General features: G+C 45.6%; 1 protein-coding gene across 7 annotated transcripts in view; it reads left to right on the forward strand.

Annotated features, from left to right (window-relative positions):
• CYLD (CYLD lysine 63 deubiquitinase) overlaps positions 1–17,877 on the forward strand; it is a 516,546-nt gene that overhangs the window by 430,940 nt on the left and 67,729 nt on the right. For all 7 annotated transcript variants that reach the window (XM_086945164.1, XM_086945166.1, XM_086945167.1 and 4 more), the window contains exons 12-14: positions 1,452–1,518; positions 7,065–7,197; positions 8,096–8,204. In XM_086945164.1, coding sequence (XP_086801290.1) covers positions 1,452–1,518; positions 7,065–7,197; positions 8,096–8,204 — 309 coding nt within the window. The remainder of the gene's footprint in view (positions 1–1,451; positions 1,519–7,064; positions 7,198–8,095; positions 8,205–17,877) is intronic.

Here is a 17,877-nt window from a genome sequence, read left to right on the forward strand (position 1 = left end):
GGGTGGAGAGCAGAGGTGGGCTGAGTGCGAAGACCTACTACTGGAGCACTGCATCTCTAATGCTAAAGATAGCATCTTTCACGAGCACCAAATCCACATACAAATGATCCTCGAACATACAATCTCGCGTCCAGTGAACATCCGAAAATACGGTGCTTTCTGCTCAGTCTCCAAGTCTGGTCTCGGCAGACCCTAACACCGCCCCTCCCCCAAGGCCCACCTGTGAATGAGTCCAGTGTGAACAGTTCAAACATTAAAAAAGACTTCCTGTTATCGGGAAGTAGATTCCTCGTCACCCCGATGGCCCTTCCCGCACGGCAGTACCGCCAGCTCACCCCCTTGTTTATGGAGGTTTTATCCAGGCTGCCTCAGCCCAGTTCTGGGGGAGGCGTTTTCGCGGGCCCAGAAGCCTCTCTCTTGCCGAAAACAGTCAGGAGGCGTCAAATAGATCTACGGGAAGTAACTCTCCTGCATAAGCATCAGCTGCAGTCCCTCGTTCATCAAATTGAACACCATCCCCAGCCACATATTGTTACGTGTCAAAACCAAGTCAAGTCACATCTAAGAGTGAGTTCCATTCTTGTGGAATCTGACCGTATGTGTTCCTGCTTTGCCCTGCTGCAGTCAAGCCTCCTCATCAAAAGTAGACGTGGACGAGCCCGGCCAAGGGTCTGGGAGCAGAGTCTACTCACGCTGCCTGCACCCGCCAGTCGGCCCTCTGATTGGTTAATAAGGTACACCAATCAGAGAGCTGACTTAAGCGTGCAGGCAGCGTGATGAGGGGCGTGCTCTCTCCCGATGATGTCAGGGAGAGAAAGAATAGAAAAAAACACCCCCGAATCGGAAAAAGAGAGGGCTAAAGGGAGTGACGCCCCTCTCCTCCAATGGCTGGCCAACATTTACGAGGCCAGCCAATGGAGAAGAGGGGCGGGTTCAAGCCCCACTCTACAAAACATTAAATCTCTGACAGAGACTGCGCAAGCGCAGCCTACGGTCCTCGACCTAAAAAGAGAGAAAGAAATGAGGACTACAAAAAAACAGGAGACTTCCAGACACAACCACTAGATGGCAGAATAATGCACTGCATGTGAATCCTACAAAACTATACCTAGAGGTTAGAAACTATTTATTTTTTTCTTACTTGCTCACTACTTGCTGACAACCTTGTCATCCATTTTGTTAAAGAAAAAGTTAGTGGCTGGTAGGATAGTGGTAGATATTTCTTTTGTTATAGTCCTTTACCCTTTATCACGTGGGTATGTACAAGCTCACTTTAGTAATAGGGACACATCAGGAAACTAGTATATATGTCTTGTTTGGCTTACATGTCTTCCTTTCTGCTTTAGGGGCAATAGGTAAAGTGTAGGGGCTGGTTCAGGCTGCAATAACAAGTTACTCAAACAATCGTTTCCCATTAAATCCTCAATAATTCTTTTTGTATTAATCTTTAGATCCAGAAGAGTTTTTGAACATATTGTTTCATCATATTTTAAGAGTGGATCCACTTTTACGAATAAGGTAATCTCTCTACTTTTATTATTGTACTTCAAACATGTTGGATGCAGCAGTGTGCGATCTTTGTCATTTATGGATGCAATTTGTGTTGCATGATACTAGACATAACATTGTTGAGAACTAAACATTTTGTTAAAGGAACTTGCATGTTGGCCTGAATACACACAACATTTTGTAGACAACAATGCAGTGATGTTATGTACACATTAGTGAAACTTTTTATTGTTATAGGAAGACTCTTATAACATTCACAGCAGATTATTCTGCTACAGATCAGCATCATCATACTTGTACAATAGGTGATACGTGATTAGTCAATTTCAGGTAATTAAACACTCAATTAGGTCTAATGCAACTAACTAGGTTGAGTGGGGTAATACCTTCGATGAATGTCTTTTGTTTAAAATTAAGTGACGTAGTAGTAATGGAGGGCGAAGTGGTAGTGAAAGATTGATGGATTGGCGACATGGATGGTTGTTAATGTTGCAGGGCATAGTGATTTCCCCATCTTTTATCAAGATAAAAAAATTGAAAAGATACTAGCTCACATTAATTGCCACTTTAAATTGCGCTGTCAGTGTAAAATAAAAATTGTCAACAAATTACATTTAGATTAATTGTTAACAGAACAATACTAATTTCAGAGTGACATAGAATGTCTTCAATATTCTTGCGATGGAATTTAAATGCTCTTGTTTAACACATAGAGCTAATATTTTCTCTCAGGAAACCAATTGAAAATAAGTTGGCTGGTAGCTTATTTGAAACCGATTGTTTAACATGCCCTAATCCTACCCCGCCTGCCACTCTGTTGAAGAACTGGAAACACATTTTCAAGTTTATGACAAAAGAGTTTCATGGTTGCTACCACGTATATATATTTATGCTCACAGAACTCGGCTACATAGCTTTCCCTCAAACAGGTGCGAATCCTTGCTTCTTCTCTTTTTCCTTACCTGCTTCTCCAGTGCCCACCAACCCTGTCTTGGGTCCACTCTTCCAGTTCTAGTTGTTTTTCATCTCTTTTCCCTCCTGTCTTCTTTTTGTTCAAATTATCTTGCAATGTTCTGGGTTCAAGCCTTGTGCATTCTGTCACAAGTAGCTTACAGTAGCCTTTTCTTGCGCTGTATGTTATTAAAACAGTCTGGTCTCTGATGAACCCCTCTCACATTTGCAGAGGGAGATTGCCTTTTGTTTGCGAAAGAACCGTCACAAAAATACATATACTCGTACTGTGTGGGGGTAATAAGCTTCTCAGTGGCAAAGTGGAAGCTAGCCACTATTCAGTGCCAAGATTTATTTGACATTAGTAAGACACACTGGTGCCTAACAATTTCTTGTGGTGGGATTCAGCAAGGAAAGTAGTGCCTAATCGTGCCTAACAGTCCGATGAGGGAACATTTGCCAGGTGGGAACTGCAGTAAATCATGGAGAACGCCTTTTTCTTGCCCCACACAATTAACTCACTATATGGACAGTGCTGTACAAGTCAGCTGCTGCATTATTAAAGCTTACCTCTTCATCAGATGTTGGTGATGCAAGTCATCCTGAGAGGTTGATGAGTCCTGCTCGTGTGTGTGTGTACGCGTGTGTGTATGTGTTGGGGGGGTGGGGGGGTGCCTTTCGCTGTTGAGAGAGGGATTCCATCAAGGAGCAGAGCTAGTCAACCACTGCTTTAAGTCTTTCAAGGCAAGAACAATTTCCAGACTAAACACTTATCCCGTGTCACCTCCCTGACCTTGTCTTGACTCAGGTATGTCCAACGTTGCATCAAGGTAAGCTTATTCCATCATTGTATTCACACCGAACAAAAGTCTGTGGTACTTTTGATAATACACCACAGATACCATTCACAGTGGCCCTATAATGACCAGCTGTTACTCAGGCAGCCTCCTTTTGGGAAAGGTTCAGAGGCTAACCTGAATAGGAGTGATAGGGACTGTTGTACCTTCCATAAAGCGGTCTTCATTACTACTCATTCAATTTTCTGGTAAAATAAACTAGGTGCAGGGTCTGCTACATTGTGTATGATCTAAATGTGATGTATCTTTCGGTGTTTGTAGGCATGGGGACACCCTAAAATCGGAGAAGATTATTTTGATAGTGCAACACAGCGAACAGTCACAGCCACTATGAACACTATAACCACGAAAGTGGAGAGTAATGGCTTTTCTTCCAGTTTTCCTCTTTGCAGCTAGAGGAGGAGAGCTCTGGTACTTAGTGCTTTGCAGCATGAGAGCTGTGAAGGAAGTCAGATATATCTAACCAACAAGAGAGTCAGGGTTATGAAGTCACTCTTCCACCCCTATCAATTATACTACAACAACTAAAGAGTGACTGTAACTGTGTCTTTGCTTTTCTCACCTTGAACACTGTGTAGCTTACTTAAAAAATAGATTTTTCTTAATATTCACAGTTACAGTCACTCTTTAGTTGTTGTAGTATAAGGAAGTCAGATAGCCCTTAGGCATCCATAGATGTAAGAACGGAGGACAAGGACAACCTAATTGGCTAGGGCCTCGCATGTTAGAGGACTATGCTTTAAGGGCTGCTCCCACAGACAGAGTGCATGAACCCCAACTTCATCTGCCTTAGCAGATTTGCAAAGGTGATGAGTCTGACACCAGGCTTTACCCACATACCCAAAGGAAGAAGTACTGTTGAGGTTTGTGTTCATCTAACCCTTTTAATCCACAGTTTTTTTTATTGTCTGAACTGCTTACCAAGAGCGACGAGATCCACATCTTTTCAGGAGGCCAGTTCATCCTCATGCTGCTCTGCCTCTTGCTGTCAGATTCTGTTCTGATCAACTTAAAGTTGAAACCTGGTTCCACGGACCCTGCTTCTAATTCTTGTAGGGCTCATCTCTGTCATTACTTCCTGCTTTACAGCACAATTTCAGGCTGTAATTGCTCCAGCTAACCCTTTGCCCTGCTTGCTATTGTTCTGGTCCAGTAACAATACCATTTTATGTCCAAGTCTTTTTACCAGAACCTTTTTAATTACTCTGAGACTACCCAGCTTTAAAAATCTTGCACACTCTGCCCACTATCCCACAGCCGACAGCCATACCTTAACCGGAAGGCAACAGGGCATTGTTTTTGGCGATGTTCCACTGCATGGCTGTGAAAAGCTGTGACAGCCTGCCCTGTGTGTGTTTCTTTTCTGGCCTGCCCCATCGTTCTGCCTCCTGTTAACTCAGGAGGCTTCAAATCCAACAGAAGGTGGTTACTCAAAGTGAGCACCCAAACTGAGTGAGGTTGTCAACAATTCCCTCATTAGTAGCATTGAGGTCATTGGTGATGGCAACATAATTGGAAACCAGGAGTGCAGACCCTTTCAACTGTACCCCTGTTGGGAAAAGGCAGACTATTTTTCCCTGTTACCCTGATACATCTTGATCCCTTTTGCCTGCCCTGGTGATTAAGTGTGTGGAGGAGTTTGTGTGTGTGTATGTGGTTGTATTTTAACTGAGTGACTAGTGGAGTTCATTTGAACAGTGTGTTCATGGGAGCACACAATGCTGTTTTCATTGCGATTTCCTCATTTTGCAGTGTGAAAGACAGTCAAAGTGTCCTGTAGTCAGGAACCATACCCTCAAACCAGTCTTTACATCTCAGTGGAGAAAAACTTTCCATCCTCCTTTGCTCATTGAGATGTCCTTTGCTTGGCTTGAAGCTTCTCCATTTCTCCTCTCGTTGAGTTTGAAGTGGTCGCTATAGAGTGGTGACTTTCTGTGGGGGCTCTGCCTGGCTTAGATCAATAAGCGTCTTGGCCATGTGAATCTGGATTAGTTTTGGGCTTCCTAGTACAGACATCCAGGAAAACTGGACCAAAAAAAGGAAAATGTACTTTTCCCTGACAGGGGACAGAACTTGGCACCTTGCTTGGTGTTGGCTTCTTACTCTGGCAAACATGACCTAATAAATAATGGCTAACTCAAGCCAGTAACTTGTACGTAGTCTAAGTATGAGCCCAGAGCAGATGCACTCTAGTTATATAACTAGGTGCTACAACACCATTTGGTTGATCACAATTATAATTGTGCCCAGAGATGGATTGTGAACCAAAATCAGCTCTGGCAAAATAGTCAAACCTGCCCTACTTCCTTTCTCATCTCTTTTTCTTCCTCCCTCTCCTTCATATCTATATACTAAAGCACCTGCTATACCTGCTGCTGTTAACTAAGGACGGGTGGGAGCTGGAGAAAGTGACAGAGGAAGCAACAGTGACCCTCTGCTTTCAAAACCTGCCTCCATCAGCTTCAGCCCCCTGGGGAATTTCCCCATGAAATAAAACGTTGTATGGTAGTATAACACATGCCTCAAAAATGCATGCTTGAATCATGCAGACTCAACCACGACGTGTCTTTACCACACAATTTCATGGTAAAGACATTATTTGGGTAAAGGACGTGTGGTAAAGATTACCCCCTGCCCCAGCCCTGAAAACTGTCCCTTTACCCCCACCCCTCCCTAAGCCCTAAAAATTGGCCCCATGCCCTAAACACGATCCCTCTCACAGACCCCCAGCCCGCCCGTAGCCTAAATCTGTCCCAGCCCTGAAAACTTTCCCTTTTCTCTGGACCCTAAAAACTGTCCCCATGCCCTAAAAGCTACCCCTGACGCAGCCTCCTTGCCCTAAGACCTAAAAATTGACCACTTGCCCGACGCAGTCTCCCCATCCTCCTAGGCCTAAAACTGCCCACAACCCTGAAAACTATCCCTTCCTAAGCCCTGAAAACTGACCCTACACCCTATATACTACTCCAACACCCCCCCAACCCCCCGCCCACCACCACCACCCTGAGCCCTAAAACCTGGCTCCCGGCCATGTAAACAGTACCTAACCCCTCATGAGCCATAAATACGACCTACAACCCCCCAAAAAATGCCCCCCACTCTCCAAAACCCGGTCCCAACCCCACTTACCTCACCATGTCATCTCCCTATCCTTCCTGTTCCTGCATCCCCATTACAGCATCTAGACCGCGAACTGCCTTAAAGCATATGTGTGGTGTGGTTAAGGCAAGTGTGGTTCGGCTTAGGGGGAAACAGCACGCATGGCTCAGCCTGCATTGTTAAAGCTGTTTCCCAAAAACAAATGTGTAGTTGGCTCGATACTGACTTGTCATTCATATAGAACCTTATACCACAGTTTTGCATTTTCATAACGCTGCATACTAACACAATCATTATTGCGCGATGTGGTTTTGTTTGTCGTTGACCTTGAAAAGCTGAGAGTCAAAGTTATGAGCAGTGAGTGTTTAATTCACTTATATCTCACTGGCAATTTGTATAAGTTGGTTTGCAAAACACAAAAAAGAAAACTTGTACCCAACCACAGTGAAAGATGGCTAAATTAATTTGTTTATGCCTTTTCAAACTAAAGTGACTTTTCTTTATCGTCATAAGGATTGGATGAACTATTGTGGCTGGTTCTAGGTACAAAATAGGAACCAACAGATGAGTTCCTAATGTTAAGCACGAGTGAAATGGGAACAAAGCTAGTTTACCCTCATTCATTCATTTGGAATTCTTTCTTTTTAGGTCAGCAGGTCAAAAAGTTCAAGATTGTTATTTCTACCAAATCTTCATGGAGAAAAATGAGAACATCGGAGTCCCTACAATTCAGCAGTTGCTTGAGTGGTCTTTTATAAACAGCAGCTTGAAATTTGCAGAGGTTAGTGATCATGAAAGTGCCTTTATGAAAACTTGCAAGAATACAGGATGTGAACGAATAGTCTACTTACTTCTCGTAAGTACATTGTAGTGTAGTGTTGCTATTGCCGATTGTAGTTATTCCCTTCTCGAAACTCCCTGCATGGAAGATGTAATCAAATGATGGTGTTAAATGGTGCTGCTTCCACCATGGTGAGTCTCTTCAGCCATTGGTTTCTGGATTAATGCAGAGCCTTTTGCAGAGTGGAGCTGCACTTCCGTCCTTGCATATCTTAAACACAATACAGTTAAAAAAAATGGTGCAACTAATTGTATTCCTAGGGGTTGAGACCATTACAAACGCCGCAAGTTGATATTTCATGTTTCCCTGTGATGCGTCCATTTAGCTATTACCTTGTCACTTCTAAATTTCATTTAATTCTACACTTTTCTTTATAAATGTTCCCTTTTTAATATTCTGATTTTTGAGAGCCATACCTATTTAATTACATCATAAAAGATGTAGTTTCTCTGGGCAGGTGCTGGGGGAGAAGGAGTGGTGGTGGTGGTGGTGGTGGGTGGAGGGGGGCTCAAGAGAGTCTACAAACTCCTCTGCTTCCCATACCCCACTTGATATGTCTACCATTTGTCTACGGCAACCCTTCCCTGTCCAGTGCTTTCGTCATCACTGAGCATGCCTTCAGTTCCCAAACCATCCTTTCAATTAAATATCTGGTATCATTAACTACAATTGAACTGTGAGACAATTGGTTAATTGTGGGTGACCTGTAGTAAAGCAATAATTTCTTTGGCACTTTACAATTTCTAATCAAGGTCACAAAAGCATGGCATCCGTCATACTGAGAAGAGATGGAATAATAAATGGCATTATTGATACTTATTCTCTTTGGATTTCATAGGCACCTTCTTGTCTAATAATTCAGATGCCACGATTTGGGAAAGATTTCAAAATGTTCAACAAGATTTTCCCTTCTTTGGAGTTGAACATTACTGATTTACTGGAAGACAGTAAGTATACGTTATTCTTCCCTTCATTATCGAGAATATTTCTTACTTATATTTCACTACTTGGTAGTTAGGCAATATGAGGCAATATTGCTATCACTGTCTTTCGACCATCATCATAGGGATGTTGTTTTACTAAAACGCCAAGAGTAGTGGATATGTCATCACTTGGAGCACTGTCTGCTCTATATTTCTACAGTGCCATCATGACTTGAGCCCATGGGTACCATTGACTAAACTATGGCTAAATACTTTTTGGGGAGAAATTTTAAGACTAGTGTCAAAAATCATTTTCAACATTAGAAGCATGGGCTGCTATATATGGCAGAACTAGAGCTCTAGAGAAGCTGAACGCTGTTACCAGAAGTACCAGCTGAGTGTATGCTCCTCCTTTTGAACAGAGCATGTCAGAAGTGTGGTAAATAGATCAGGGGCTTTGCTAGAAGTGATTATCAAGAATTTTTCAAAATTGTTTATTTAATTTAATATATTTGAATGAATTAAACATTTAATTCAAAATTAAGTTAGGTTGAGGTACACTGATAGAGGTAGGGCGACTTTCCTGCTTCTTCGTTATTCTTCTTTCTTCCTCAGTTTTCATATCTTGCTTCAGAAGTAAATTGCTCATTTAAGTAGTGAAAGATTTGCTTCCAGGCACTTGATGGGTGGACTTAGTAGGGAAAAGACCACGGCTGAATGGTGGCGGTATTCATGGATAAAGTACAACTCTAATCTATAAATGGTTCTACTGTTTGGCCAAAGTAAAATTGTTCTCACAGGGTTGTTAGAGGTTTTCCTTTTCGGGGTCTGTTTATTGCTTCAAATGTCAGTACTAGCCCCAAACCTCCATCGAATATAAACCCATCTTAACCATAGCTGCAGAGGAAAGGCCTTGGAGGCATGGTGTGTTTTTTAATTCATCAAAGCTCACTTCAAGATTTTTGTTAGGCCAACAAATAATCACAAATAACAATGACGTGATGTCTGTGAGTATAATCTTATTATACAGTCTGCCAAAAAAAGGTCATCCCAGAGAGCATACTTTCAAATGTCAAGATATTTATGTCTTTTCAGTGAGCCTAGAGACAATTTGAAAACAAAGACCTGCAAGTAATGCTTGATTCTTTTGTATTTCTGTTGCAAGTTTTCCCATCTAGAACAAAAGTATCCACCCATTTAAAATGCATCTCCATAATTATTCAGATGCCTCTTCCACTGATTTCTTCCATTTTTCAATCTCCCTCTACTAGATACCTGAATTGTTGTATTATTGTAACCCTACATTCACTTTCTCACACTAGGGTATGAAGACCGTTGTATGTATTTCACTGATATTCATTTGTCTACAGGTATCATTGAGTTGGTTATAGGTTTAAATGTCGAATATGTGTTATAACCTTACTTGTCTTTCAAACAGTCAACCCGACTGGTGCACATAAAATAAGCAGTAAGCCATTGAAATAATGATTAGTTACTTCTTGTATAGATACATGTACATAGTATAGTATTTGCATAATAAATGTTAAATATACAACACTATTATGCTGTTTTGCTATTCTATTTCATAGGGATTAAAATCGCCAGTGATTGGGCAAGGCACTGCACTGTTAATTGTGTGGATACATGAAGAAAATCATACTTGTTTGTTTCAAACACTGCACACTCTTGAAGCCCCTTAAGGCACAATAACAATTCACTTCCAAGTCCTGCATATCGTGTTGTGCAAAATAAACCTTTTTTTTTTTTTTTTTTGGTGTTCAAACTGCTTTATTGCATGGTTTATACAGTACACTGCTTTATGCGCCTATAACCCTGAGGCCGGCAGCGTTACGTGCAAATCAATAAGGAAGTTTTAGTTGGTATAACACAGCCTTTTAACTGGCATTCCGGAGGCCCGGTGGCGTACAATAGCAGCAGTCGGTAAATGTCCTGTATATAGTGCAAAAATATACGTCTAAGAATACACTGCAGTAGAACAAGTTTTTCATTTTTATCAGTTTCCAACATTAAACAAAACTGTGAGGTCACTCAGACACACTTGGGAGTGGAATTCCGGGTCAACAGAGCGTCTTATGTATCGATGGACTTTCATTGTTACAATTGGTATAGTAGTAGTCACGGTGGTATGTATTCATCTGGTGGATAAGGGCTATGTGCGTCACTGCGGGAAATCGTCAAGTATGGTGATTAGGGTGTATGGAGTCGGCAAGGCGGAAGGACCTCCATAGTGAGTGAGGGCCTAGCGGCAATGTCTGCGTATACAGTGTCTATTGACAGCATGTGGGGGAGTACTGTGCAAGGTAGTGACCCATAATGTAACCTGTGTGGGAGCATACCGGGACAGTTAGAAGTGAGTTGTGTATGCGCCAGCTGGCATTGTTGTACGTTTCTAAGTGTTATCAGTTTAGCTAATCGCTAACATGTCCGCCCTCTGGAACATCGCTATCATCTGCCTGGGCAAGCAGATAGCTGACCAGCGGGCCCCAAATATCCTTAGGCCGGGTAGGGAGCGGTAACAATTCAGTAAAGGTGATGTGTTGTTCCTGACAGTACGTCATGTCAGCCAACCAATCTTTGAATTTAGGTGCTCTGCCTCGGCCCCAACGACATGCAACTAGTCGCCTCGCCAAGAGTAATGCGGTATCTACAAATTTTCTGCAGGATTTCGGGATGTGCTGCGTGTGCCCGAGTAGCTTGAGTAACGGCTCTACAGAAATAGGTTCCTTTGTCATAGCAGTGAGAGCGTCAGATACCTGCTGCCAGTATAGATGAACAGGAGGGCACTCCCAATCTAAGTGCAGGAAGCCCGCGTGCTCGACATGGCAGCGCTCACATCTGCCGTTGTCAGCCAACCGGAACATGTGTTTTTTTACCGGGGTATAATACAATCGCTGCAAGAATTTGTAGTGTATTATCTTAAGTCTACTACTGGCTGATATACGAGCCGTAAGGGCGCAGCAGTATTGCCATTGTTCGTCAGTGAGTTCAATGACCAGGTCAGCGCTCCATTGCGCTCGAGCTCCCGCCTCAGGCATCGTGGCTGCCGACCTAAGCTGGCGATAAAGACCAGAGACTAAGTGTGCCCCTTCTTGCGAGCATAACAAAAAGTGGAGTGGGAGAAGGGTTTCAGGTTCATCAGGGAACTCAGGCAGGATGTCCTTCATTTCTTGGCGTAGGTAGTAAAAGACATCTAGCAGGGTGCGATCATAGGAGGTAAAGAACAACTCTGCGGATTTAAATTTCCCGGTCGCGAATAGGTCGCCCCAGCAAGCTATCCTGCAGTCGTTCACAAAGCATACGAAAGCCTCGTTCCTGTAGCAGGGCAAGGTTAGGGTGAAACGCCAGTGGCAGTTTAGGAGAGTATGGCAAACAGCAGGACATCCTCGTGGCTATACGGCGCCATGCATCCAGTGTGCAGGAGACAGAAGTATTCAGCCTCTGAATTAATGACTCCGGGCATTGGAGCAGGCCATTAAGCGGAATATGATGCACAATCCAGTCTTCTACTGCAAGCTGAGGCATGAAGGGCGTGGGAGCCGATATGCATAATGCACCTGCGCGCATTGGTAATAAGCCTCGAGGTCAGGGACATCGAAGCCACCTTTATCATAAGGCTGGATCAACGTGGACCACTTCAACCGTGGATTTTTGCCTCCCCAGAATAATCAACAGAGTTCTGATTTTAAGGTTTGAAAGAAAAAAGCACCCGGATAGTATGGGATATTGAGGAAGAGGTATAGGAATTTGGGTAGAACCACCATTTTGATAAGGGACGCTCTACCCGCCATGGAGAGCGGTAGGGTGATCCAGCGATCCACTGCAGCCGTGAGTTTCATGATTGCTACTCCATAATTGGAGCGGAGTGTTTCATCTTTGTTGCGCGATATCTGTATACCCAGGTAGCGGAGATCCGTCCGACACCAGTCAAGGGGGAAGTTGGTGAACGCATCAGTAAGGGGGAAGAATTGCGACTTGGACCAATTTATGTGCACCCCGACATCCTGCCGAATACTACAAATTCTCTTAATAGGGGATTTAGGTGCAGGTCAGGGTATTTGACATAGAGTGTGATATCGTCAGCATATAAGGACACATCAATTTGGCGCTGTATCGCACCATCTCGATGCAACTGACGAAGCCTGCAGGCTAGGAACTCAACCACAATCGTGAACAATAGGGGGGATAAAGGACAACCCTGACTCGTACCCCTGGTGATATTGATGGAGTGTGAAAGACGACCGTTGATGAGGACCTTTGCTGTTGGTTGTGTGTAGAGTAGCTGGACCCAGGAGATGAAGAGTTTCGGGAATCCCATGTTCGACAGAACTGAAAATAAGTATGGCCATTCGACAGAGTCGAATGCCTTGGTGGCGTCTAGAAAGACAGCCGCCACTGGTAAGTTGGGGTGAACCGTGCGAAGTAGAGAGAACAGGGTGCGTAGGTTATGAGAGGTAGATCGACCCGAGACAAAACCAGATTGATCAGGCAATACAATCCTGGTCATGAGAAGGGAAAGCCGATTGGCCAGGACTTTCGCAAGGATCTTGACGTCGCAATTTAAAAGGGAAAGTGGGCGGTAAGAGCTACAAGAGCTGGGGTCCTTGCAAGGTTTCAAGAGCGAGGTAATGACTACCTCCCGCATAGAGCAAGGGAGGATGCCATCGCCAAGCGACTCTTCATATACCTCTCGGAGGACAGGAGCCATGATGTCTATATAAGCTTTATAGAACTCGGCGGGGATGCCATCCAGTCCAGGCGCCTTGCCGTTCTTCAGTGATATGATGGCCTCTCGGACCTCATCTAGCTCGAAGGGGGCCGCTAGGAAGGCTCTGTCGCCATCGCTGAGCCAGCAGGGCGCTACATCAGCCAGAAAGTCCGCGTAAGGTGTATCGGCTGTAGTATCAGTGGTGTAGAGTGTATGGTAGTGAGAAGTAAAGGCATCGAGCAGTGCATCTGAGTCCCTGATTGTGTGCCCCTGATCGTCAGTAAGTTCCAGGATGGTGTTGTGGTCAAGTGAGGCGCGCGTCAGTACCGCAAGCGCCCTCCCTGGTCTGTCACCCTCGCAATACTTTCTGTCTTGCCAATGTTTACCTCGGAATTTTGCTTCCCTATTAGCCTCCTCATATTTGGACAATTTGTCTCTGAACTCTGCATGTATATCAGGACTGTCGTCTTCCACCATTCGGAGTTCCAGAGCTCTCAGTTCCCTGTGCAAAGTATGAATAGTGTTCTGTATGTCCCGTAGAACCCCAAAACTTTTAGATATGCAGTACCCTCTTATGCTGACTTTGAAGGCCTCCCAGATATGTTCGACCGAGTCTACTGACCCTTTGTTCCTGGGAAAGAAAGCAGCAATTTCCTCTCCCAACTCGGAAAAGGGTATCTAATAATGCCGCTAGTTGTAATCTCCATTGTGGCCTAGGGCTATCCCATCCAGGAATACGTTTATGCAGCAGGACAGGGCTGTGGTCAGAGCATGTTCTTGGCAAGTGTGTAACTCCCAGGACCCCAGGAGTGATCTCTGTGGTGACGAGGAAGTAATCCAATCGTGCCCATGTGCCCGTCAGTGGGGTGAAATTTGTGCCCTCCCTCACCTTAGGGTGCAGGTGCCGCCATATGTCCACCAGTCCGCCCTCAGTGATGATGCCCTCCAATGCCTCTCTGGCCCTGGGTTTGTTGTGGCTCGCTCCGTCAGCTCTATCTAAGTGATGTATCGATGCCAAATTAAAGTCCCCCCCCCCCCCCCCCCGACAACATGGCGGGATCCTACATCCATGATTTTTCCCCAGAGTGTAGTAAAGAAAGCGGGCATGTCTAGGTTAGGAGCATAGCAATTAATGAAGGTAAATGTGTCGCGGCCCAGCCGCCCCCACAGCAGGGCGTAACGTCCTTCACTGTCTATCGCGTCTCCGTACTTGTGGAATGGTACTGTGCGTTTAAGGAGGATGGTAACTCCCCTCGCATATGTGGAATAAAAGGAGAATGTACGGACACCAGCCCATTTACTTGCAAAGGTGGCCCGCACTTGCGGTGACAGATGAGTTTCCTGTAGCATGGCAACATGGATATGGTGTCTGTTGAGATAAGCAATCACATTTCGAAATCTTTTTGCATTGTTAAGCCCTCTAACATTCCATGACATGCAATTCAATTGTGCATCAGTTCCTAAGACCGCCATAGGTTGCGAGGTATAAATTTATCCCATCCTAGTATTAGGAATGCTGCGATTACTGCTCCACCCAGACGATACAGTTTAACATAGGACTTTGTGACTCGACCATCCACTCCGTGTGTAAATCCTCCCTCCTCAAATCTCCCACTACAGCATCCCAATCATGCCAGCAGCCACTTTTCCCTCCCCTCTTCTCCCCCCTCCCCTCAACTTAAACATCTTAACATTTAGCATGGGGAGCACCCGTGAGGGAAACAACATCAAGGGCGCACAGCCACTTCTCCCGCCGATGGCCTCCCATATTATGCCGCCCTCGGAGGAGGCCAGGGCAGGGATTGTGGTCCTTGGAGTATGTTACCACTGGAGAGAGCAGGCAATTCTGTTCTGCAGCGTGAGTTTACGTCCCTCGCGTTCCCGAAGCAAGGGCCAAATATAAGAGTTCAAAGCTATAAAAAATCAAGGCATGCCAAGTTCATGTGATCAATGCTCATCCGCTGCCGAGGATTAATCTTCATCTTCCGGGTCCACCTCAGCATTGCGGCCACCTCTCCGAGCCTTGCGGATTGTCTTCAAAAAATCTTCAGCTTTTTGGGGATTTGTGAAAAAACGATGCTTCCCCTGATGTGTGACTCGTAGCTTCGCCGGGTAGAGTAGGGCATATTCCAGCTGGGCTTCCCGCAGTTTCTTTTTCACAGGAATGAACTTTCGTCTCTCCTCTTGCACTAGAGGGGTAAAGTCAGGTTATATGGAGAAAGTAAGACCATTGAATTGCAGGGTTTGTTGAGTCCGGGCTGCTCGTAGCGCGACATCCTGGTCGCGGTAATTCAGTAATTTAGCAATGATCGGCCTAGGCGGCAATCCGGGCTTGGGGACAGGAGCCAATGATCGGTGCGCCCTCTCAATAATAAATTGAGGCGAAAAAGCATCCGCTCCTATCGATCCTTTGAGGAGCTTCTCGACATATAGTTCCATTTTGCCCGTGTCTGTGGATTCCGGAATGCCCGTGACGCGTATGTTGTTGCGTCGGCTACGGGCTTTCAAGTCCTCGTTCTTGGCTGCTATGATCCGGAGCAGGTTGTCCATGCGGGCCAATTGTGTGGTATGGATCGAGGTGATATCGTCATTGTCTGAGATTCGCTGCTCAGTGGACGTTATCCTTTCTTCGTGACGGTCAACCTTGTGAACCAGGGCGTCGAGCCTAGATGTCATCCCGTCTACCTTTTCCACTACAGTGGCAAATCCCTGCCTCATTTCTTGGAACAGGCGGTGCAAGTCAAGTTCCTTAGTGGGAGAAGCAATGGCCGCCGAATTAGTATCACTGGGCCCTGGTTCAGCAGGCCCCTATTTCGTGCCTTTTTTAGCGCCGTCAAAGCTAATTTTTGTCTGGCGGTTTCCGGGGCGCACCATCATGGTCTCTGATCATTTCTATCCCGCCGCTCCTTGGTCCACCACTGTAGCCCCGCTAGGCTCCACGTGTGGGGTGGTAAGGCGGCAACAGCTGGCACCTCACAAGGCCGTAGTCCCTCCACCCCGCACTTAACTTTGGTTGATGGTGGTAGCAATCCCCACAGCAATCGAGAGCCACACCATGGGGGACATGAATCACCGGCCGTCGCTTGCGCTGCCAAAAACGTGAAGAGGGTGGGCACAGGCAGTCGTTGACAGTGGTTTTCGTCTATAGGCACTTCGCGTGCAGGTGGCTCCGATCCCAGCGATGTTATGTGTGAGCATAGGCTACGAGTTCATGGCAATGATATAGGTCAGAGGTAGGCGCTGCAAAGTACACCACACGAGTAAAAGAGTAATTTTAGTTTGCATATAAATCAGCTCCAACCCCGGTAGGCAGCAGCAGCAGGGGGCCTCTGCGGCGATCACAGTTTAGGGTGACCGGTGGATCATTGTGTCCAAGAGCCGCTGTGTGTACCATGGGTCGGATAGCATGCAGGTCCGGTATCTTGTCGAAGTCCCTAGCAGCAATAGTCCCAGGGAACTGCGTCTCGGCTCGACCCCCCCACCGCCTTCTGGTAATCAGGAATCAAGTGACCGCTATCAGTTTCGGGCACTCCTCACATTCCGCAGCGCAGCGGCGGGCGCCGCCGGTGTCCGACTCCACCCGGTGCCAACGAGAGTCGTGGCGGCAGTCGCAGCGTTTTTTCCGAGGGCCGGCCCGCACGCCGGTCCGTGCAAGGATAGAGGCAGCGCCTCCCAGGCGCTAGGCTCGCCGAGAGAGGGCCTGGCACACGGGTCAAGCCCCCGCAAGGAGTGAGCAGTTCTCTGCAATGTTCGCAGCCCGTGCCGGCGTAGGGGATCAGAGCCAGGCACGTCTCGGGCGCCGAGACCACGGGCACGGTTTGGGCCTGTCGCCTCGTGGCAAGCACCGGTCTCAAGTAGTCCTTCGTGGCCGGCCTCCCCAACGCGCTGTCTCCGGTGGCACCGCCGGCTAACTTTGCAATGCTGTTTCCGCCGCTTTGGATGTCGCCAAAGGCCCAAGCTTCGGGTCGAGTGTGGAGGGCGACCTACTGCATCAGATGGTAGGTGGCATTAACGATTTTCTCGCCTGTGGTAGAGGATATTTGTAGGATAACAGGCCAAGGAACGGGAGCTACTCAGTTAGGCAGCCATTCCGCTTGCACGCCCTCTAGCGCCCCCCTTGTGCAAAATAAACCTTGCCTTTGTGCTAAATATACCTTGTCACAGATTAGCAGATGTGTGTTTGACGCAGACAAAGTCATAAATTGAGACTAACGCATGGTATAGAGGGACTAAGGTAACAAGGGAGCATAGTTTGGTACAGTGGTCGCAACGTTTGTCAAGATTCAAGGTTTCAAGAAAAAAGCCTCTCCTGTCACTCAGTGCAAGGTTGTAGATTGGAAATATTAGTGAAACCGACCAAAGGGTGGACAGGCGATGAGCGATATAAGCAATGCAATAGAAGATTTTGATAATCCGTGATTATGCCTCTTGCCAACTATCAAACAGTTATTGCTTGGGAAGTTTCGTAAAGGTCATGACAAGAGGCTGAGACCTTAAAATTACTATAATGTAAAACATATCTCTGCTGTTTTTTAATCTAGCTGAAAACTCATTATATTCAGTCCTGATAATTTGTGTTCATTTCAAGGGCATATGGGACCATTCTTAGTTCCTCTTTCTGGGTACAATAGTGATCCCAATTTGCCTGATAACAAGAGTTCTCTTCCAGGGGATCCTCATCAATAGTCATAAGCATTAGAATATTCCCGCCCATGTGCGGGACCCCGGAAACACTATATTATATGTGCCCCACATATATATACACATATATATATAACCAATATATATATAAAAAACAAGCAATAGCAGCCAAATCACATTAGAGCTGAAATATGCTGTGAAGAATTTCCACCATACATGAAAAATAAGCATTAGAAACAGGAGAAAACAACACCAAAGTTTGTTTAAGAATTGTTTTAATGCTCAAAAAGCAGTAGAAATTCTCAGAACTCACTGGAAGCATAGGAAGCT

This window comes from Lissotriton vulgaris, chromosome 12 (genome assembly GCF_964263255.1).
Source record: "Lissotriton vulgaris chromosome 12, aLisVul1.2, whole genome shotgun sequence".
Taxonomy (NCBI): domain Eukaryota; kingdom Metazoa; phylum Chordata; class Amphibia; order Caudata; family Salamandridae; genus Lissotriton; species Lissotriton vulgaris.